Consider the following 22,216-nt stretch of genomic DNA (forward strand, 5'->3'; position numbering starts at 1 on the left):
TTAGGGGTAAATTAGATATTTTGCCTACACTAGTGGCTGATTTGTCTAGTATATCAGTCTTTTCATTGATGGCAATGTTCTTGTGACCGTGTATCCAGTCCACAATAAAGTTGCTTGTGAAGGAATTGTCCATGTTCCGGTGGATTTCGTCTGATAAGTCTGAATTTGGTTCATTGCTCTTCAGAGCCTCTACTTTACTTACTTTTACTTATACTATATATTTTTACATTAGATATCTTTGATGGCGTTAATAATGCGTTAATAATACAGATATTTCATGCTAAACCATAGCAATTGTTACTAGGGTATTCTAGGTTACGTATACTATTTCCACCATCTTCGGTGGCCACTATCGATGTTTTCCCAACCCGAGTTTTTTGCGGAACTATCGATAAAGTATACCAAAATATACCTTGTCATTTAAAAAATATACCGTAGTCTTAATCATATTTCTCGATTTTGATGTTCTATTTGATATTACCAGCTCATTAAGCATCTCCGCGATAAAACTATAATTTTATCCGATTTGTCAATCAATTCTCCACAAGATTAACTAGTTTTCACTCTTCACAAATTCTACTCATTGGAATTTTTACAAAATAAGTTACGTGAGTGGGAATGGATTGCTACGTATTTGACAATTTGTTGCTTGTCAACCGGTGGGTATAGTATATTTGGGCATTGTATACCCTATTTTTATAAATGAATGTTAAATATATGTTTTCTAGGACGATTTGAAAGATAATTAATTTTGACCACCAAACTGGGGAAATTTGGAATGCAAATTCCACAGGAACTCAACGGGAAAACTCAATCATTAGTTGTTTTTTCAATTATATTTTATTGTATTTATTATATGCAATGTTATAATTCTGTGTTTTGTCAGTCATTCTGTATTTGTATGCATTTCGTATTTGTTTTTCTCGTAAATTATAAAATCTAACATAAAACAAAGCAATTTCTTTAACAATCACTGCCGCTACATATACATATACACGTTACAATTTGTTAATTATATATATATATATATATTTGTGGGTGTTTGGGTGTTGTTGTCGCTTTATATATGTATATATTAGATAACAATGATATTAAGCCTAAGTAGAAGTAAGTTTTAGTACTGATATTCGTACCTCGCTCTCTGCAACTTCGCAATCGACATCGCCATCTCCTGTTCCCATGACCAATGGCCAATTGATCTATTTCTCGTAAGTTACATGCATTAACTATTTTACTGTTACCCATACAACTAACTGTACTTGCCTTGCTCTTACATACATATATCATACATACACATAACATTTACGAGTTTACCTTGATTCAATTTAGGATTTTTTTCGGGATTGGTTCTCTAATAAATTGTATCTTATTTTGGAAAAACGTAAATTGCATGGCGTGTGTTGAAAATGTTCCAATATATATTCTCATTCTGATTTCGTTATCGAACCTGTGTGTGTGTGTGTGGTTGTGTGTGTTGAAAAGCAAACTTTTGATATAGTATAAGTACATATTGAATTTGGTTTTAACTGGAATCGAAATGAATAAACATTTGTGGTTTGCGATTAGTTTAAATGCAGAGATTTCCTTGTGCAGCATTAACATTGTGAGGAGATAGAGAGAAAGTTGGTTTTTGGGAGAGAGTGTTACATATAATATATTCATTAAGTGGGAATGGTGGTTTCCTATCAACAGCATTCTTTCCATTCGAAACTCTGTTGCTTCTCGTTTGGTTTCCATTATTGAATCGAAGGGACGTTGTACATACAATACATAATACTCAGTAATCGTAGTTTTTATTTTTTATTCTTTTGTTAATTATACATTTTATCGTATGCATTGTATGTATGTATAGATGATGTATAGATGATGTATACATTTATAAATAGTATAGTTTGGTTTTTAGTGTATGTGTGTGAGTGTGTGTACTGGTAGTTGTAATTGTCCTAGGTGTCGATTTCAGCTAGATTCGCTAATTTGTCTTGTGGATTTTTTTATTTGTTTTCCTCCGTTTGTTCCGTTCGTTTTTGTATACAAGTTTGAGGGTTTTAAAAAACTCGAAAATATATCAAAAATTTCTTGAAATGCAGTATATATGTTTGTATTTTTGTTGTTAAATATATATATGTATATGTATAAATGTGTGTGTGTGTGTGTGTGTATAGTACTTTCTTTCTTCCTTACATGGATTTACATTAAGAATTTTGAGAGAAAGTCTATGAATGTCCAAGTAATTTCGCTAGTGAGTGAATTTTTGTGTAGATGTGAGTGTGCGTGTACAAGTAGTAAGTGTATATAGTAGGTTGTCTTGTATATAGAGTCCAAAATGATACACTAACTGGTATACATACTTATATAACGTGGCAAATAGTGTTAATATAGAGCATCAAAATGATATTACTTTGTGATTATATTTTGTATGCTATGGTATACATGATACAGTTACCAATAAAAAATAAAACAATTAAAACAACAACGAAAACGAAATCTCGCTTCTAACTCTGTTGTGTGTGTGTGTGTGTGTGTGTGTCCGTGAGTGTATCTGTGTGGGTGTAAGCATGTCTGTGTGCTGGCTGCTGCTGCTGATTGTGTATACGTCACGTATGCCGCCTCGAAAAATACGCTTAAAGCTGCTTTAATACTGTAAAATTGTTGCTTGGGTTTGTTCTTTCCGGTTTGTTTGTCTTTGTTTATTTTTCAGTAAAGTAATGTCTTTCGCTCACATCTGATAGCAGTTGTTGTAAAAAAGCTAGGTAGGTTCGCTTCAGTGTTAAAGTGTGTGTGTGTGTCATAGAGTGTCATAGATTAAGTGTAAGAGTGTGGTGTTCTGGTGTCTTGTCACTTGATATGTCTGAGTTCATATTGCACACAAGTCGCTGGCAATATATAGTCTCAAATACATATACATATTAAAAAGTATACATGTGGGTCTGGGAATGCTTTAGGGACTCAAACTCAAAGACTCAAAGTCGCTGCACGCAAACGAAAAAGTCGCCTCACGCATACGTACATAACATACATACATACATACATACATGTGTATGTAGTAGTGGTACATCAACCAAAATCGAGTTTCTCTACTGGGTGTATATATTCGTGAGTGTGTTTGTTGTGTATTCGCATTACGATTATTTTTGTTTAATACTAATCTCCATTTTGTGAATCGATTTTGATTTCGATTCACATTTTTTGTTGTTTTTCTTACTAATACTAATCTCCATATTTGCATTCTCAGCATTTTGTTAATCGATTTCGGTCTCGAATTCGATTCACATTTACAATTTAACTAATTAAAGCCGGTTTCAATTCAACAAACAATCTGTAGCTTAAATTCTTGCATTCATCGTTATCATTATTGTAAGCGTATGCCCCCCTCATCCATTCCGAACCAATCTTGGAGGGGAGGAACACACTCACAGCACCACATTTTGTAACTTTACACGCTGCGCCTAGGCAAAGGAAAAGTAACCCATACAGAAGTAACCTCATTATTTAATGCATTCATATTTATGTACTCTATACGTAAGGATGTATTGTATATAAATATATATATATTTGTAATTAGTTTTACATATGTATATTGAATTTCTGCTAAATTGTTTTAGTGGCTTTTCTAGTAGATTTGTTGCAGTTGCAGTTGCAGAATTATTTGCTTGACACGTTTCGTAGCGTACTTTGTGGCGAAATATTTTACACAATTACTTGATTGGCTAGTGGCATAATTTATCATAACGTAGTGATATATATAATATATATTTATATATGTAGTATATATATATATATATAGTGTAGTACATATGCTTATACGCTGGCTGATGGCTGTGTGGATCTGTGTGGCTCTGTAGATCTCTTTTTTTAGCAAGTCTTGAGTTTGAAGCTATAATTTCATAGGCATAATTTAAAGTTGACTTCGATCTGATCTGCCGCTGATAGATAGATGCCTTTAAAGTGTTTATATATCTGCTTGCTAACATTATTAGTATTGTTATTATTATTATTATTGCCAACAAAACGGACAAAACCCCACCCGAATCGCGCATGGCGCTGCTCTTATTATCCTTCCATTCATTTTGTACACTCCCGTCACACGTTCACGCTCCTTCGTTCCTCTGACTGAGTCTGCATTTAATTAAAGTTATGAGGCTGCTAAATAAATATATATATTTATATTTATATATGTGTGTATATATATAGGTATATGTTGGTTGGTTGTATGCATCTATGGGTACACATGTGGGGTATTATTTTCTTAGGGGGGACTTTCACTTTCGGCTCGCTTTGCACTACTTGCATTTTATTGCTAATTTGACGATAATTCCTCGCTCCTTTCTATCCTGTTTCCTGTTTTCTGTTGTACCTTACACATACCACTCCTTGACGTCCTTGGAGTCGCGCTTCTTGGCCTTGGGCTGTACGAGACCCGCCATTTGGGGCCTGCCATCGCTGCCGTAGCCAAGGGATCCGCTGCCGCTGGACATCATGCCGCCACCACCGCCTCCATTACCATTACCATTGCCATTGTGTCCATTGTGCACCTGCTGCTGGCTATGGAGCTGCTGTTGGCCCACGGCTGCGCCCTGATGGTGCTGCCGCTGCTGATGGTAGGAGCCATTGGTGCTGGTGTTGCCCAACAGCGCGGCGTTCGGGTTGTGCGATCCGTAGGCGGCTGCCTTTTCGCTCTCCGTCTTGTAGCCGCGATCCCCGTTCGACTTCAGCCACAGCACCAGGAGAATGACCAGCACGACGGCTATGAGTATGCCGGCCACAATCCCGATGATCATGGCCGTGCGCTCCTCCTCGATCGAGTTGATGCGACCGCCCTTGGCCTTGGGCCGGTAGTTGTTCACATTTGTATTGTACGTATTGCCGCCATACGGGCCGTACGGAGGCGGGTCCTGCGGTGGCAATGGTGGCGGAAGCGGTGGCAACGGATGATGCTCGTCCGGCAGCTGCATGCGATCGTGATCGTTCCTGCCAGCACCACCCATGCCACCGCCAGCAATGTAGATATCGAAGGGCGTTGTCTCCCGCTCCGTGACGGTGCTCCTAATCTCCGGTGGTGGCGTCGCCTGCGTCGTCGTTGTCGTTGTGCTGGTGATGGCTGTGCTGGTGCTGCTGCTGCTGCTGCTGGTGCTGCTGCTTGTGGCACGTTGCGTCGAGGAGGTGGATCCCACGCTGCTGGTGGTGCTCGTCTGGCTCGGTGGACTACTGCTGCTGCTGCCCCCGCTGCTGCTGCTACTGCTGCTGCTGCTGCTGCTTCCGCCGCTCGATTGGGTGGTTATGTAGGTGGGCGTGCTGCCGCTGCTGGAGCCGTGCAGCTGCTGTTGCTCCGTGGTGACATCGCTGCGTCCCGTGGTGGTGGCCGTAACCATCTCATTGTTGGACTCTGCAAGTGGTTAGGCAGTCGTTTGTGAGTTAAGTGTTCGATTGTGTCTGGCATTTGGTTCTGGTGCCAAGTGGTGCAGTGTTTTGTGGGTGCATTGAAAGTATTTTAACTGCCGGTGGCCCGCCCAAAATAAGTATTGGAACAACCCCCGGATATGCTTTGCTTTTTCATAGTTTATTCAACACAGATAGAGAGGATAGAGATTTAGATATTTGTTGAGAGAGATATGCGCTGGTGTGTGGCTTTAAGGCTTTTGTTTTGTTTTTTAAACTCTGTCTTTGCTTAACTCTTGATATCCTGCTATATAGACGCGTACTGCTGATATGTACAAATTGGAATACGAATTCGAATAACTAGAGAACTATGCAATCAAAGAGGAGTCAAATGATGGTGGGGGAGGAATACGTAATACGGAATAGGATAGATTGATTAACACAAAAATTAACACACACGCTTTGTCCTTTATCGCTGCTATATACAAGACATATAGTACACGTTTGCTAGCACCTTCCTTCATCCTAACCTTTAACCTTTATCGCTTCACGCTTCACACTTAACCCTTAACTTTACCGATGAATACGAACACGAACCCCTCGCAATGCTTGCGTGCATAAACGCTTTGTGATCGGTGATCGGTGTGGTTGTTGTACTGGTTGGTTGGTTGTTGTTGTGCTGGTTGTTGTTGTTGTTGTTGTTGTAGTTGCATTTTGTTGTTATTTGTTGTTGTTGGTGGTTTAGCTCTCGTAATGCTAGAGTTAGTTATACATTTAGACAAACAATGGTCTAGTTGGAAGCTTATAGCCTAAGTGCATTCTGTATTGGTTGTAATTTCTTTTGTTGCATTTGGTTTATGGAAATTTACAGAGTATCCATGGCGCAATCACAGTCAGAAATATGAAGACGATTTCACATTCTGAAAGAGACACATAAGGCGTACTCATTGTCAGTTCAAATTAGAAGGCAACAATCATCAACAACTTGATGATGATGATGGAGAGAGAGAGAGGCGAGGCGAGGCGACGATTGTTGAGAATTTAACTGATCTGAAGATGACACGAGGGAGAGAGAGCGAGCGAGCGAGCGAACGATCTGATCTGATCTGAATTGGAGTTGGAATTGGTTCTTTGATTTTCTGATTGTTGGATTGTTGATTGTTGGTTGTTGATTGTTGGTTGGGTTGATGCATTGCGAGAGGTGCGAGGCGATATAGTTACATTTGTCTCAGAGCTGTTCTATGTGTTTGGGTGGGTTGGGTGGTGTAAGCGTTCAAGCATTGGTGTTTGCATTGCATACTTCAAGGCGCGCACACACCTAACCTAACTTCAGCCATTGCCCGTCGACTGTACTTATTGAAAGGCAACATTGAACGATAACAATAACGACAGCGATTAAGATTAAAATTAAAAGCAAAGCGACTCTAGCTAATCGAGTATACGAGTATAAGTTAACTGGAACACAACAGAACCCACAGCGTCATGTCATGTCATATAACGTTCTCTATTTACATACATACATGGATCTCTATAATTACATATTTTGTACATATATCTGCATATATCGTAAGTTTGATTCAAGAGTTTTTTGCTAGCTAATGTCTGGGATGATGTGTGTGTGTGTGTAGCTGTGTGTGTGTGTGTGTGTGTGTGTATCTGTGATCGATCCAAATGCCAATGACATAATGACACCATCAAAACCACCACGGGTCAACGGCCCATGGCCCCGACTACTCACCTGCGCCCCTGGCCGTGCTGGTCGACGTGAACTGTTCCGTGGTCTCGCCATAGTCCCCAGAGCCGTGCACGCAGTCCTCGTCATCGCAGGCTCGTTCCGTGCCATTGTTGTTGCCGCTGCCGCCACTGCCACTCCCATTACCATTGTTGCCGCTGCTCGTATTGCCGCCCTGCTGGGAGGTTGTTGTCTGCTTGGTGGGTGGCACATACACGGGTGTGATGAGGTCATCGCCGCTGCCCGACTCGAACGGTGGCGTGCACTCGTCCTCGTCATCGCCGCGACACCCGGACCCTGCTCCGGAGAATATCAGATCGTCAATGGTGCCCGGATAGCCGCTGGCCGGCGTCTGTCGAGTAGAGTTCAAAGTCTAATTTTACTTCAGTGATCTGGTGGCCAGGCTGCCAAGCGGTTATTGTATGAGGTTTTGTTAATTCGATTAGTTAGTTTGATTAGGTGCTGTACTGGAATACGTGTTTAATGTTAGTGTTTGATTAGGTATATTATGTGTGTGTGTGTGTGTGAGAAAGCCACCAAAGTTTGAGGACACTTTAAAAAGGGGAATGAGCCCTTGGCCATTTTGGGTAGGGACAACAGCCCCAGAAAATCACGGAATACATTTAAAATGAAAGTCGGAAGAGTATTGTAAAGCATATTTAGAGCTAGACAACATTTTGAATCATGCTTAAAATTGCTGAGAATGGGAGAGTGAAACTCCGATTGCATAAAACACACTCCCTAAAGGCTTTAGATATTTACTCGAAAATGAGGAAACTGCTGAAATAGAAAGAGTACAAGTAATTTGGTACTCTTCTTTGAGTTCTCTTCTCATTTTGGGCAGCGTATTATTTCTTTACTCCGATTTATCTACTGCTTAACCCTCAGTGACTTCATTGGTGTGCGAATTTAAGATGCGTGAATGTTGTGAGTAGTATTCAAAAATTGTTAATCGGGATATGTATGAGTATATGTTTAATGTATAAGTGCTTTGCTTAGAGTCATGCAGCATTAGTGCGGTCGAGTTCTAGTGCTTAGTATATTATGTATACATATTTGTATATACATATGTATGTATCAGAACTGTATACATATAATGTGTACGTATGTATTATATTCACAATTATTCGGTTAATGTTTATTCATAGGTGCTGGTGCAGCAAATTGAAACAAATCGAAGGAAACTAAAATCATGGCTGGGTTAGTGGAAAATCGCATAAATATTTTCATTTGATTTATCTTTTTAGTAGGTGCGTGAAAAGCGTTACAGAACTCAAGGCGACCCCCCGGGGGATAGTGAAAATCATAAATTCAATTCAAATGCAGCATTTACACTAGGATTATAGTACATTGAGTTAGCTAATATTTTTGTTATGGTTTTAATCGGAGCGGTTAACGTTCCGTGATCATGAATGTCGAACCCGAATTTCCCGGATTTGAACGTGATGTGATGACTTTGACTTTGGCTACTTCAATATACTTGATGATGAAGTGGCATTCGAATATATAGAGAGTGCTGGGGTAGCTGTACAACATTCGATTTGGATATATTTTGTTGGGGGCAGATCAAATCGGGTTGGGAAATGGGGTTCCACAAGTCATGATGCGGATTTGTACAATACAATTTTTGGTTAGATTAAACTTTTTTGGGGGGTTTTTAAAGAAAGATCTTTTTTTTTGGTTTAAATAATCTTTTGGTTTTTTTGTTACGATGAGAAAAATACTTGAAAAGTTGAAAGTTGAGAGGAATTCAAATAAAATTTCAAATAAATTCCCTAACCTGCTGCATTCTCTGCAGATCATTTCTATCTAATACTCCAGTTACCAATTGAACGTCTCCTCGTATGGTGATGTGTGGATCGCGCTCAACGGCCAAATCCAAGATGCGCAATTTGTTCACCGAGAGCCCGGCAATGACGCCAGCGAACGGCCGCTCGATGCGATTGCGGCCGTTCCGACTGAACTTGCCGCCAACCTGGACATTGGACATGGTATTGAAAACGGTCGAATGGTGGCCTGCAAAATCAATCGGAGTCACAACGAAAGTTTGTATTAATGTCACTCCATTTGGGAAGCATTCGTAAGCGAGGTAACAGCCATCCACACTTACTCTGTGGAGTCAGGGCCTGCACATTGTAGTCGTCCAGCTGGAGGGTGGCGTTGCCTCCCTTACGCTGGAACCGCACCACGTGGTAGGAGTTGTCGTTGACTTTGGTGCCAATCTCGCCCAGCGGCAGATCCACGCTGCCAATGTTGTACACCATGAAGATGTTGCCCTCGACTATCTCCAGCTCCATGTAGTCCTGTGTGGTGGCACTCTCGATGCGCAGCAGCACCGCATCCGGCTTGGTGGTTATGAAGCCCATGGCCACATTATCCTCCTCGGTGTCTGCCTGGGCGTTCTCGGGGTAGGTGTACTGCACCATGCCCTTGTTGTTGCCAAACTCATAAGCAATGGATTCTAAGGGGAAATAACATATACGAAATGGAATCAATAGGATGCCGTGGCATTGGTCTTACCATCGTAGCAAGTGGGTCCTGTGTAGGAGGTCATGTCGCACTCGCAGGCATAGGCATTCCACTGCTGCACGCAAACTCCCCGATTGGCGCAGGCGTTCTGACTGCACTTGGTGGGTCCCTCGCAGCCGCTGACAACCAAAGAGCTCGGCACCACCGCATCGCTGGTGAGCGAGGGCGAGGCATCACCCAGATCCAGCGAGGCCAGGCAGCCCTCGAAGCCAGAACGCGAAGAGATGGAAGCGGGCAGCTTCGAGTACATGTCCTTAAAGACGCCACCAATGTACAGGATGCCAGCCAGCTCCAGATGCATATTATTGCCAGTCAGCGTGATGATCTCAAAGGAGTCGTCCACGGTCAGCGTGTGGGTCTTGGGTCCGGGCCGCCTAATGCTGACCTGATGCCAGCGGTTGTCGTTCATGTGGATGCGCGACTTGTCCCTCATGGTCACCGGGCCATCGCCCAGATCGAAGGTGTAGTGGATGTGGCCATTCACCAGCTCCACGGCCACGAAATCGCTGCGCCGACCCCCGTTGAAGACCAGCAGTCCGTTCGGCTCCACCGTCTTGAAGCGGAAGTCAATGGAGATGCTGTTGTAGGCCTTCAGCATGGCCAGACCCACGTAGGAGTGCTTGGAGCGGAAGGTGGCCGCGTGGTAGGGCTGTCCGGCTGGCGAGTTTACAAAGCGGGCTGTGAGCTTGAAGGTGGCGCTCGGGAGAGCCGACAACTCCGGTCCCAGACTCTTCACAATGTCCAAGTAGCTATGGATAATATGAGAACATTGTGTGAATCGTCAGAGAAGGAGCAGGAGGAGTAAGGCGACTCTCACCGCTGTCCGTTAAACACAAAGCCCTGCATTTGACCCACAAAGTTCGGCATGGTCGAGGTCATCTGGATCTCCTCCTCGGCATGGAAGAGACCGCCCAAATGGATGGAGCGTATCTCCATGGTGCTGTGTCGTCCCAGGATCGTTTCGGCTGCATAAAGAATATTTCCAAAAACAAGAAATGGATAAAACTCGTGGCCTCGCCATGGGGGTTGGTCAAGCCAGGCTCGGCTTTGCGCTAAGGTTTATTGTTGACTAGGCAGAGTACCATTAACATTTTGGATATTGTATATATGGGGTTGGGGTTGGGGGTATTGGGTATTGGATTTGAGGGTACTTTGGGTACTGGTAGATATGGATTATAGTTGGTGACAAGAAGCACATACGCATATATAGTCAAAGAGTATATAGAGTAGAGTATATATAAGTAGTATATAGAGTAGATATAGATAGGTATGCGGTTTTTAGTAGACATTTATCTAAGTTTTTGTTGGTTCAAAAGATTGTTTTTGTTTCAAGCATTTTGTAATCTTCACTCGACAGTGGCTGAATGTATTTGGAATTTGAATTTGAGTATTGATTGGTTTATATATTTTTTTTGAGCTGAGTTATTTCGAGTTATTTTGAGTTGCAGCTTGGTACATACTAAGGAAAGGTGCAGATTACAATACAGATATGTACTGGTACGGATATTAGTTATAAGTAGTTATTGATTAAGACAAAACCAAAGGTAATTCTCGCCGCTTCAGCGCAAAACCAAAGGAAAGTACGAGTAGTATTAGTTAAAGTAAAGTAAAGAGTTTCGCTAAAGTTTGGTTAGTTATGCAAGTTTGGTGCGCTTTTTGGATTCATTTTTTTGTTTGGTTTCATTGGCATGGTACGAGTATACGAGAGATACGGAGTATATTCTTTTTTTGAGTGTGTGAGATACATTTTCAATACGAGTACAGTGGCGGTGACATTTCAGTTAATTCATTTCATTTTTTCCATAAACTATCATCGGTGCATTGCTCAAAAAGTAAGCTAAAAAACAAATCAAGAAAGGGTTTTCGACTAACGCTAAAGACAATCATTTTTGGAAATTATAATGCTTGTTTCTAAATAATAATGATACCAAAATGAAGAGTAATTTTTGCTTGATTGGTTGAACGACATTGAAACTAAACATCGATTGGTTTCGTTAGTTGTCAATGTACGAATATGTTTGTATGTATTTGGGTTTTAATCCAGTAAATGTGTGTTAATCTGTGACCTAAAGAGTGTTTCAAGTATGTGTTTCTGTGTGTGTGTGTGTGTGTGTGTGTGTGTGTGTGCGGCGACTACGTCTAAGTTAATAACGGTGCATTAGCCTTAACGAGCGACCACATTGCGCATACGACGCGCTGGCCCGCTGAATGATTGACATCTTTACATGCAAATGACTGCAGCGACAGAGACAGAGCAATAGCAATAGCAATAGCAAGGGAGAGAGAGAGAGATAAGGAGACAGCTAGCGTTACAAAGAGAAAGACAGAGACAGGAGTTGGGTGGGTCAAAGTGAACAAGAAGTGAAGTGAGTTGTGTGGAAAGTAGTTGTAGAATTGGGACGCTTGGTACACTCGAATTTGCTGGGTGATTTGCTGGAGTGATACGAGGCGATGGGCGGTACGATACGAGATACGATACATACGATATGCAATATACGTTACACGGTATACATAGTTCGTGAGCTGCTCATGCGCTTAACTATTGTTCCTTTACAGTTATTAGTTTTGGCCTGTTATTATTGCTTTTGCGGCTTATCGTTCAGAGGTGAGGTGCGGTGCTCACATGCAAAACGCTTCTTGTGTGTGTGTGTGTGTTTGGTGTGTGCCTGTGCTCTATAGAGTTTACTGTGTGCCTGTGCTCTGGTGTGCTAGAGGGTGAGATTGTGAGTGTCGGCAGTGTGTTGGCCAGGAGCGGACTCTGGCAAACAGGACATTGGATGCCGATTGCCATCGCCCCCTCGCCATAGCCCACCGATTCGGTATCGATGCGGAACACACTCTTGCGCAACGGAAAAAACTAATTTGTTACGTGGCACACGACTTGATTATTGTTGGCTTGCAATTGTATTGTTGGGCTGATGTTGCGGATAGTTGAGTTTACTTAACACAAAGCTAATTACATATTAAGTGGTGCAAATTACGGCCCTGGGCGCTTCTAAACATTGTTTTGCCCTTTCTCGTCTCAATAAGTCCGCTCCCAAATTGCAACCGGCACAATATCGGTCGCTGTCTCTGCGGCTTTTCAATCGCTTTTCGCTCGTGGGCATGGCGTGACTTTCATCGAGCGATTCGGGCAAAAAAATGCTTCCCCGCGTTCTTGCGTGTCGATTTTTTTTCTCTCGCCTAAAGTATGAAACAAAAAAACAATATTGTACATTGAAATCATTTACGTTGCTGGCTTTCTCCCGTCATTTTGGAATGGTACTCATTCATGGCATGGTTTCATTTATTAGATTTTCTTCTCTGTGGTAGTGGATTTTTTTCTGTATTAGTCTCTCTTCATTTTTGAAGAAGGTCGTTTAGATCACGTTTGTGATTAGAAAATTGCATTTGCGTTCTGCATTTGCATTTGCATTTGCATTTGACATTGTATGGAATTTGATGTTGGAGTTGTTTCTCTGAGGTCTAATTTGCATAGACGACCGACCGTCTGAAACAAACACTCTTAACATACCGCACGTGTGTGGTTTATGGTACAGCAATTATTTAAATGAATTTTCATTGTTTAGATTACGATAAAATATATGCCTGTAAAACTCTTGTCCATTCATATGTATGCATATTTACATGAAATTATAATATACAAGGTAATTTCCGCAAATTGTTCACTTGGAAATGTTGTAAAAATCAATTATTTAGTTTCGAATTTGACAAGAAGAAAATAAGCGAAAAAAGGGAAACCAAAAAACAATTAAACATGTAAAAAAAAGTAACCCAATTACCAAACATTTGTTTTATGTTGTTGCATAATTAATATCACGAGGGACAAAATCATTTACAAGACAATCAATATAGTCATATTTAGAACACTGAAGGCTATTTATTCAAGAGAGTCGCTGACTCCATTCTCCTGTTCAACGGTCTCCTCTTTGATCTTATATATTCATTTCATTAGGAGTACGAGTATTGCATAATCTTCGAATACGAATACGAATTTGAATTTGATTTTTTGCTGACTGTGTGGGAATTTGAATTGTACTTGGAATTGGCAATCTTAATTGGGGAGATAAACACAAAGTAAGTAATTAAGTATCGCAAATGAAAACACAACATCGAGATGTTTGAAAGAGGTTTGAGAGAAAACTTACAAAGAGCAAAAAAATGTTAAATGGATGAATTACGAATGAGTTAGTAGAAAATGTTTTATTTTTGGGCAGATCATCCGCCCATGTTCGGTTATAAAACTCATAGTCGGTGGATATAATGATGAAGGAAGGACATGATTCAAAAAAACTTTCAGAGAGGCGTACAATGTGTGGAATGGTGTATGGTGGATGTGGAGCCTTGGTGTCGTACGAGAGTATGATGTTGAAACTATGTAAATTGCAGATGCTTAACGATGTTCACAGAGCGATACAGAGCGAGATAGAAACAGATACAGATACAGATAGAGAGAGAGAGAGAGCTGTCTAGTTCAAATCGGTATCATCGGAAGTAGTTCGAGAAAATGTGTCATGAGAAATGAGTATCGAAGAAATGTTTTGATAGAGAAATAAACGTTACTATAAATACTTTTTCCTTTTTTTTTAATTAATTTCTTTTGTCGTTTTTTAACTGCATTTTCTTTTGGCGTGTGTGTGTTTGTATGTGTTCTGTTTGTGTGCGTGTGTGTGTGTGTGTGTGTGTGTAGTAGTAGTTAACTGAAAAGCTCTCAAATGAAAAGTTTAAGTATAACTTAAAAGTGGATAACGCGCCGCTGACTGCACTTTCGTCGTTTTTCATTGATTTTGTTCTTTTTTGTTGTCTGCTTTTCTTTCACTTGATTTTCTTTTGGGGTTTTTCTTTTCTGTTCAACTGTCCTGAAGCACCTGCATACACACACACACCTTCCTGGAGGCTGGGTTGGATTTGAGTGGGGAAACTTTGAACTTGAACCTCGATGCTGTGGCTGTGGCTGTAGCTGTGGTGCGTGTAGCACTCGAACTGGAAAACTACTCGGATGGATATGGTTTGCTGAGGCGGAGACAGTCAGGACAGGAGAGTTGGTTTTGGTTGGTAAAAAAAACGACACGGCACGACACGTAGTAGGGCAATAGATGTGCTGTTGATACATACATAACATACCCCTGACGGGGGGAGCCCCGTCGACTTGTAGCCGCAGATTCGACGCCCGGCGCGAGAACCGGATGGTGTGCCAATTATTGTCATTGAGCACAGACTGGCCAGCCAGGAGATTCTGCAAGTTATCCATGTCAGAGACAGAGTCAGAATCAGGCTCGTTCTCTTTCGGGGGGTCTCGGGACTCACCTTCTCCCTGTCACTTAGCCGCACGCTGGCACGAATTCGACCCGCCACAAGGGCAATCTCCAGGCGGTCCGGCGAGTTGGACTCGGCGCTGGTTAGCAGCAGCAGACCCGCCGGACGCGACGTCTTGAAGCGTATGACCAGCTCCTCGGTCTGCGTCTTCGTTCCCTGTCCATTGCCCAGCCAGATGGTCATGTGTTGGCTTCCGTTGAAGGCCACAGTGGCGAGCTCCCGGCCGCAGGTGGGTCCACCGTACAGCGTAGAGGAGCAGTCGCAGATGGGGCGGTTCCAGCCCTCGAGGCACGTGCCACCGTTGAGGCAGGGATTGCCGGTGCACACATTACCCTGCACATGGCACGACGGCTTGACGGAGGCTGATCCAAGTGGGTTATCAGTGACACTCCATCATCTGGTGGCGGCTAAATCGTGACTACGCTACTTACCCGAATCCTGAACGCGTGCAAAGGCTGCTATATCGATTGCCTTGCCACTCAGCACCAGGTCACGCAAGCAGCCCACAAATCCTTGCCGCAGCGTGGCCGTCCAAATGGCTGCCGGCCAGGCCACACTATTGTATGCCGGCCCCACACCACCCAGGTACATGTGTCCGTCCAGCTCGAGAATGGTTCCATCCCCTGGTGTGCGGAAATCGTTCCAGACCCCGTCCACGCTCACCTTGGCATCGCGTCCGTTCCGCCGGAGAATCAGGTCGTGCCAGTCCCCGTCGTCCACGCGGCGACGCGAGGCTCTGATCTTGGAGGCACCCGAGCCAAGGTCCAGATGGATGTAGATGTGTCCGTTGAGCAGCTCAATGGCAATCAGCACGGGCTAGGGGTCAACTCAATAATGAACTCAAGAGAATAAATGAGTCAGAAATAGTCACTTACATTCTTGGCACGCGGCTGCTTGGAGCCAGTGGCCAGAACAATGATGCCATTGGGCTCCTTGGTGCGGAACTTGAAGCTGATGGAGCTCTGCTTGCCAGTCTCCCAAGGCGGCAGCACCTGAAGCATGTCCAGCAGATGAGTTGGAGGGTGAAAGAACTCCTGCCAAAGATGATTTTTCCACTTACCAAATGCGATTCACGGGTCGTAAAGGTCACTGGATCCTGGGGATCACCACTGGGACACTGATACTCCAGATTGCCAGCCACCTGGATCAGCTTGGAGCCGCTCTTGGCCAGATCTATCAGGTTAAGATTCAGCGTATCCGCCGAGAACTCCACCTTGCGCAGGCAGCCCACAAAGTTGTTGTGCACACGGGCACCCAGCAGGGCTCTGGGATTTACGGCTCCACCCACATAGACCCGCGAGGAGGAGAGCATCGTAAACTTGCCAGCGATGTGCGAGTGATCCGTGTAGACATCGTCCACGACAGTGACCAGCTGGAGGACAAAGGATTTCCTTTATAGAGAGGCACTCCCAGCAAACACTGGTGGAAATACGCACCCGACAGAAGCTGGTTATCGAGGAGATCTCCTGTATGCGACGGTGAACGGTCACCTTGTGCCACTGGTGATCGTCGAAGCGCACCTTCGAGGGCTTAATGTGCATCTCCTGCTTGCCATTGGCCAGGCCCATTGTCAGCGAGACGCCGCCATCGCGCAGGGCCAGATTCAGATAGTCGGTGCCGTGTCCCGTGTAGAAGAGCAGGCCGTTCGGCTGTCGTGTGCGAAAGTAGAAGGATATGGCATCCTGGGCACTCACAATGGGCTCGGCGCCCGTCTGGCCCAGGTCGTACGAGAGGAACTGTGTACCGCGGAACGTTGCTTCCGATGGCGCCTTCTCCTTCTCACAATACTGGCCATCGTACTCGAGGTTTCGACACTCGCAAATTGGACCGGAATCAGTGGATATGCAAATGCCGCCGTGCTGGCAGGGATCATTCCGTTCGCAGGCATCCGTTGTATTGCCGCGAACACCCTAATCACACACACAACGAGAATATAGGTTTATCCCACTCCCAATTGGTCATACCTTCCTTATAGCTTAAAGTATTATCTTTTTCGACTCACCCTTAATGGCCTTTCACGTGCCGGCAGCTCGCCATGATCACAGGGCACATCGCCGCACTTGATGTCACGCGGCTGCTTTATCTCTTGACGCCTGGTGGAGCCTCCCGGCTGATCGGCGTAGACCAGATTGCGAATGGCACCGCGGAAACGCGGCTCGAAGATAACACTGGGCAGTGCCAGCAGCGCCAGCTTGCTGCTGTACCAGTTGGGCATGCCACCCACATAGACGTCGGAGTTGCTGGCAAACTTTCCGAACTGGAACTCCTTGCCCTTGGTGGAGCGCTGCTGCGAGACGCCGTCGACAATCAGCGAGGTCTGGTCGTCGTTGCGCAGCACCTGGACCTTGTGCCAGTGCCCGTCGTGGAGCTCGCGGCCCACGGTGATGATCTGGGCACCGCCGCCAAGGTTGTAGCGCAGGCGGAGCGCTCCCTCGACAAGTTTCAGCTCGAAGAAGTCGTAGGTGCCGCCATCATCGGTGTAGAGGACCAGGCCATTGGGCTGCTCCGTCTTGAACTCCAGCTCGAGGGTGCCGTTCAGGCCGGTGTACCACTTCCTGAAGGTGTAGAACGAGCTCTGCGAACCGTCCAGCTGGAAGCCAGCGCTGATGGTCACAAAGCTGGCCGCTAGGCTCACCAGCAAGGCGGTGACAATCAGTACGCGGTAGGAGCGTCGATACTCCACGACCAGCGGGGCACAATGAGTCGGCAGGCTGCGCTCTGGCAGGGGGTCTCTTCGGCGGCGCCGTGCCTTGTTGAACAGCAAGTCAGCGCTTGGGCAGGAGGAGCTGTTTGCGGCTGGTGCCTCGAGTCGCGGACTGTGCAGCATCTCAGCTGCAGTCTGATGCTGATCCTTGTCCATGGTGTGGTCGCTCTCAATGTGCCTGGCTGTCATTGGAGCGCGTGCATATTGGAGATGGGGCTGGGATTGAGACTGGGACTGGGGCTGATATGTTGCACTTGGCGCCTTCATTCACACGCACACGCACACTGGTGCACACGCTGATATACGTACGTTGCGCGCGTAAAACGTAAAATGTCGCCTTGTGTGCTCTGCTCCGATGCGTGTACGTATTCCAGTCCTTGAGCGGGAGCTTTTCGCGCGTCCTTGTATGGGTGTCGTGTTCTGTGCTGTCGTGTTCACAATATTACTATACTCTGGAATTTTATCCGCGCTTCCAACTTTCATTGAAAGAGCGAGCGCGCGGCGCGAGAGAGTGAAAGCTCAGCGGTGCGAGGTTGGTTGCGGCTGTTATTGCTCTGCTACTGTCACTGTTAAACTCTGACCACTGTTAGGCCAACTGTTATCACGGGTAGTATTTTTTAATTTCGACTGATTTCGTGATGCTTATTGGGGAACTCTTTGAGTTTTTGGCATTTTGTACACTTGATTTGCATAATGTTTGGCAAATTGATTCCTAACGCGCACATTTCGCAGCCGTTGGCCGATTTTGTATCGTGTCACAGTACCGTTAGCAGCAGCAGCCCGTTGGCTGACCACGAATGGGGCTGATGGGGGTGGTTGTGGCTGCGGCTGTGGGGTTGCTGGTGGTGTTGGTGGTGGGGCCGAAAGCTCGCCGGAAACCCCTGCCCTCCGATGCTGCTGGGGCGCCCACGAGCGTGTCAACGTACATGTACATACTAAAAATCGGAAAAAATTTTCACTGCATGTCGAGAGTTGTACGCGAAAATTTTCCTATGTGACAGCACAGCGAGCCTCTTTTTCACTGACCCAAACGGTCGACCAGCTCTCGATTAAGCACAGGCACAGCAATTAATTATTTATAAGTATTGATTGGGGGGACTATTGATTTGATTCGGGGGTACGGATTATCGAGTCACTTTGATTTTATCTTACACAATTTTACCAATTGGTGGTGTTTATTTCTTTAACTTTTGCACTTTTTCCACCAGTTTATTCCTTTTTCTATTTATGTAACTCCCTTTTGTATTCCCGATTTGATGGCTACGCGTTGCCGTTTGAATTTTCTGCAGATTTTTTGGTTCAACTGTGTGGGGTACAAAAATTTGGTGTGTCGAAATTTGTTCCGCAGCGCCTTCCGCTGCTCTTGGTTTTGATATCGATCCGCACTGCATCCACGACAAGACTGAACTGCAATTCCAAACTCAATTTCTTCGCACTGTTTCCAATGGATAACGAAAGCTTCGCCAGCTTATTCACGAAAAGCCTTCGGTTCGGTCTAACCGACTCACTTTTGGCGGTTCAGTGTACCTCCAAATTTGAAGTTATGTCCCATTTTTGCTTTATTTAAACACAAAATTGTTCAAGTTTCCTATAAATAGTTGAGTTATTTATTAATATAAATTAATATCCCAAAATGTATGCTAAGAAAAGGACCTCAGTGCTGGAGTGTAGCGCATGGGAATGCCAAAAATTAAAAGCTCGCTTACTTCGCACGAGGCATGCATATGCGTACTACTAACACACAAATATCCACAGTCACGCACACACACACGCAGTCACACAGATACACACACAAATGCGGCCCACTCACACATGCGTAATACGCAGGTTCATAACCTGCACCACTCAAAGCGTATTAGAAGGGACACGGACACATAGGGCTCCGTTTGTGTGTTGGTTCACATGCATTGTGTGTATGTATGTATTTTCGTGTGTAACACCCCCACACAAGACACCCACACATGAAGACGACCCGTGTAAATTCCTTGACATTTACTACGCAACTTCGACAACTCGGTGTCAAATTCGATTTGCATTTTCCATGAAAATTGTAGCGCGTCCTGTCTCGTCCTCTGCTCTGTCTGTGTGGGCGGCAGTTAGGGTAAACGAGTGTACAATTGCAAGGCCAACGCTACCATAAATTCACGTCACTCGAGATTATTAACTTGGGGACGCGACAATCAACATCACGCACTAAACATTACACCAGGGGCAGGACACCACGCACTCCCATGCATTTAGTTTTTAATAATTTTGTCAAACACGCTCCCGAACGGACAGGAGGAGAGCTGCGAATGCCAACACATGCTGTCCATTGTCCTTCGCTGCTGTGACGTTCGAAACGAAGCGAACGCTCTCCGGCAGAATGGGCAAAGCTTTTGACTTGCGCGCCAACGTAGAGTTGCCACGCTCTCGCAGAGTTGTGCGCCCAGCTGTTTCCAGCGATCGATTGGCACTTATCGGCCATTGCACTTCCAGCTGGCTCTTATCAGAAATTACAAATAAAAAATCAAATACAACTTCCCAGCGCTCTCCAAACAGCTAAGGATTTGCACAAGACAAGCAAATCAAATCTCAATACATTGGAGTGCACTCCAAACAAGCGAAACGACTAGCGACTAGTTTGTTGCCATACTGGAGTGTCACGTCCGCTGCGCGTTGCATAATGCTGAGCCGACTGGGACGACTGGCACCTCGCCTCTGTCGTGCCGCCCACACGGAGCGCAAAGTAAATGTCCAAGGCATTGATTTGCATATTGTGGAGTGTGGCAGCGGTCCCCGAAGTCTGCTGCTGATGCCCGGGGCCTTGGGCTCGGCCTGGACAGACTTTAAGCCTCAGATCGAGCAGCTGCCAAAGCTTCTGCCGGAGCACACTATCATCGCCTGGGATCCACCCGGCTACGGTAAATCTGTGCCTCCCCAGCGCCGGTTTGGGCTGGAGTTCTTTCAGAAGGATGCTCAGGCAGCCGTGGACTTGATGCGGGCCCTGGACAGGCCAAAGTTCTCCATTCTCGGTTGGAGTGATGGCGGCATCACAGCGCTGATTGTTGCCGGTCGTCATGCCGAGGCTGTCGAGAGACTTGCCATTTGGGGCGCTGGCGCCTACCTCAACGAGGAGGAAGTCAAGTCTCTGCGCAACATACGGGACGTGGCCAAGTGGTCGCCACGCATGCGGGAGCCCATGGAGAAAGTGTATGGCGTGGAGCGTTTCGCTCAACTCTGGGCCGAGTGGGTGGATGCCGCGTGTTCCTTCTACGACCAAAGAGACGGCGACTTCTGTCGCTCCGAAGTGGAGCAGGTGAAGGCTCCCACATTCATACTGCACGGCAAGAAGGATCCCATGATAGCAGTCGAACATGTACCCTGGCTAAAGAAGCGTTTGCCTCAGGCGGAGTACTATGAGTTTCCCGAGGGCAAACACAACATTCATCTGCGCTACGCGGATGAATTCAACAAACTAGTGGCGGAGTTCTTCAACAAAAAGGCTTGAAATGACCAAAAGAATGACAATCGAATGTTATTTTCTGCCATGAATCATGGGGCAAAGGCAAAACAAACCAAGTAATTGATAATTATTTCGTATCTATTAACTAATAAACAAAGTATCATGAAAGGGAAAGCAAAGTTCCAGTTGTGTGCATGAATATCGGACTTTTCAGAGTCTCTTGAGGCTGGAGCCACAACTGATCATTTCGATTGACTTCAACTCCCTCCCGACAGTAAAAAAAAGGGGTAAGAGTTTATGCTTTACATTAAATACGTTACAATATTTATTATTTCACAGAATGCTGGACTTGGTTGGTGGCTTTGTTTACTTGACCTGAGCAATGAGGGTTTGCACGTAGTCATCGTACTTGGCCTGGAAGAAGTTGCCGGCAACGGGAGCACCAAAGTTGTACTTGGTGATGTAGTCACGGACCTTGACACTGACGCGGCCCTCGCGAGTTCTGCATTATTCAAGGAAAAGGGAAAGACAATCAAATGGATGTTCCAGGGAGCACCTAAGATTGTACTCACGTCTTGTTGATGAATTTGTCGGAAACGATCTTCTCGTTCTGCTTGAACACAAAGAAGACGTAGCGGTGGAGACCGGATCCCTCGCGGGGACCAGCGCCAATGTACTCGGCGATGACCTGGCCCTGGGAGACATTGCTGCCGGGAATGTTGATCACGGCCCAGTGGAGAATCTCGCGGAACTTGGGATCCTCGCGGCTGGGTGCATCGGGATCAACCAGGAGCAGGGTGTACAGAGAGCCAGCTTCGGCGTCATAGACGACGGTGGGCTCATCCTTCACCTGTGTGGGAGTCAGCTCCTTGCCCAAATCCACCTGAGCCCCGGAGGGATAGGTGATGGTAGCCTTAGCCTTAGGCTTGACGTCGATGATGTCTGGAATAATGCCGGCGGTGTCCATGTTAGCTGATTGGATGTGTTCGATCTGGCGTGAAGACAGTGACTCTGGGGAAAGTGGCCTAGCTGTGCGCCTTTTATCGCTACGCTGCCAAGAACCTGTAATCAGTTGCGTGCACTTTTCGCCTAATTCCGACCGATAGATAGCTTC

The 22,216-nt window shown here is 45.1% G+C and overlaps 3 protein-coding genes across 12 annotated transcripts; 1 reads left to right on the forward strand and 2 right to left on the reverse strand.

Moving 5' to 3' along the window:
- Positions 1–1,041: 1,041 nt before the first annotated feature.
- On the reverse strand, positions 1,042–19,069 carry LOC117589674 (neurexin-3b). Of its 10 annotated transcripts, XM_034281823.1 has the most exons (14): positions 16,956–19,069; positions 16,390–16,863; positions 16,014–16,325; positions 15,829–15,945; positions 15,385–15,769; positions 14,945–15,315; positions 14,753–14,873; positions 10,455–10,602; positions 9,629–10,386; positions 9,219–9,569; positions 8,889–9,124; positions 7,115–7,481; positions 4,487–5,383; positions 1,042–1,168 (listed from the first exon to the last, which is right to left on the reverse strand). In XM_034281823.1, the coding sequence occupies exons 1-14, from the start codon at positions 17,922–17,924 to the stop codon at positions 1,098–1,100; spliced, it is 5,577 nt and encodes a 1,858-aa protein (XP_034137714.1). In that variant the 5' UTR covers positions 17,925–19,069; the 3' UTR covers positions 1,042–1,097. The 10 variants fall into 10 exon arrangements, with proteins under 10 accessions (XP_034137714.1, XP_034137708.1, XP_034137711.1 ...); XM_034281817.1 differs by lacking the exon at positions 1,042–1,168 and having other exon boundaries at positions 3,562–5,383; XM_034281820.1 differs by lacking the exon at positions 1,042–1,168 and having other exon boundaries at positions 4,344–5,383; positions 7,115–7,460; positions 14,762–14,873.
- Positions 19,070–20,141: 1,072 nt separating this feature from the next.
- Positions 20,142–21,158, forward strand: LOC117589677 (valacyclovir hydrolase). The gene has a single exon (XM_034281831.1). It carries the CDS (start codon positions 20,323–20,325, stop codon positions 21,145–21,147), a length of 825 nt encoding a protein of 274 aa, XP_034137722.1. The 5' UTR covers positions 20,142–20,322; the 3' UTR covers positions 21,148–21,158.
- Positions 21,159–21,390: 232 nt separating this feature from the next.
- LOC117589678 (protein D3) lies at positions 21,391–22,119 on the reverse strand. The gene is made up of 2 exons (XM_034281832.1): positions 21,675–22,119; positions 21,391–21,604 (listed from the first exon to the last, which is right to left on the reverse strand). The coding sequence occupies exons 1-2, from the start codon at positions 22,067–22,069 to the stop codon at positions 21,469–21,471; spliced, it is 531 nt and encodes a 176-aa protein (XP_034137723.1). The 5' UTR covers positions 22,070–22,119; the 3' UTR covers positions 21,391–21,468.
- Between the last annotated feature and the right edge of the window lie 97 nt (positions 22,120–22,216).

Source organism: Drosophila guanche, unplaced genomic scaffold, assembly GCF_900245975.1.
Source record: "Drosophila guanche unplaced genomic scaffold, DGUA_6, whole genome shotgun sequence".
NCBI lineage: Eukaryota > Metazoa > Arthropoda > Insecta > Diptera > Drosophilidae > Drosophila > Drosophila guanche.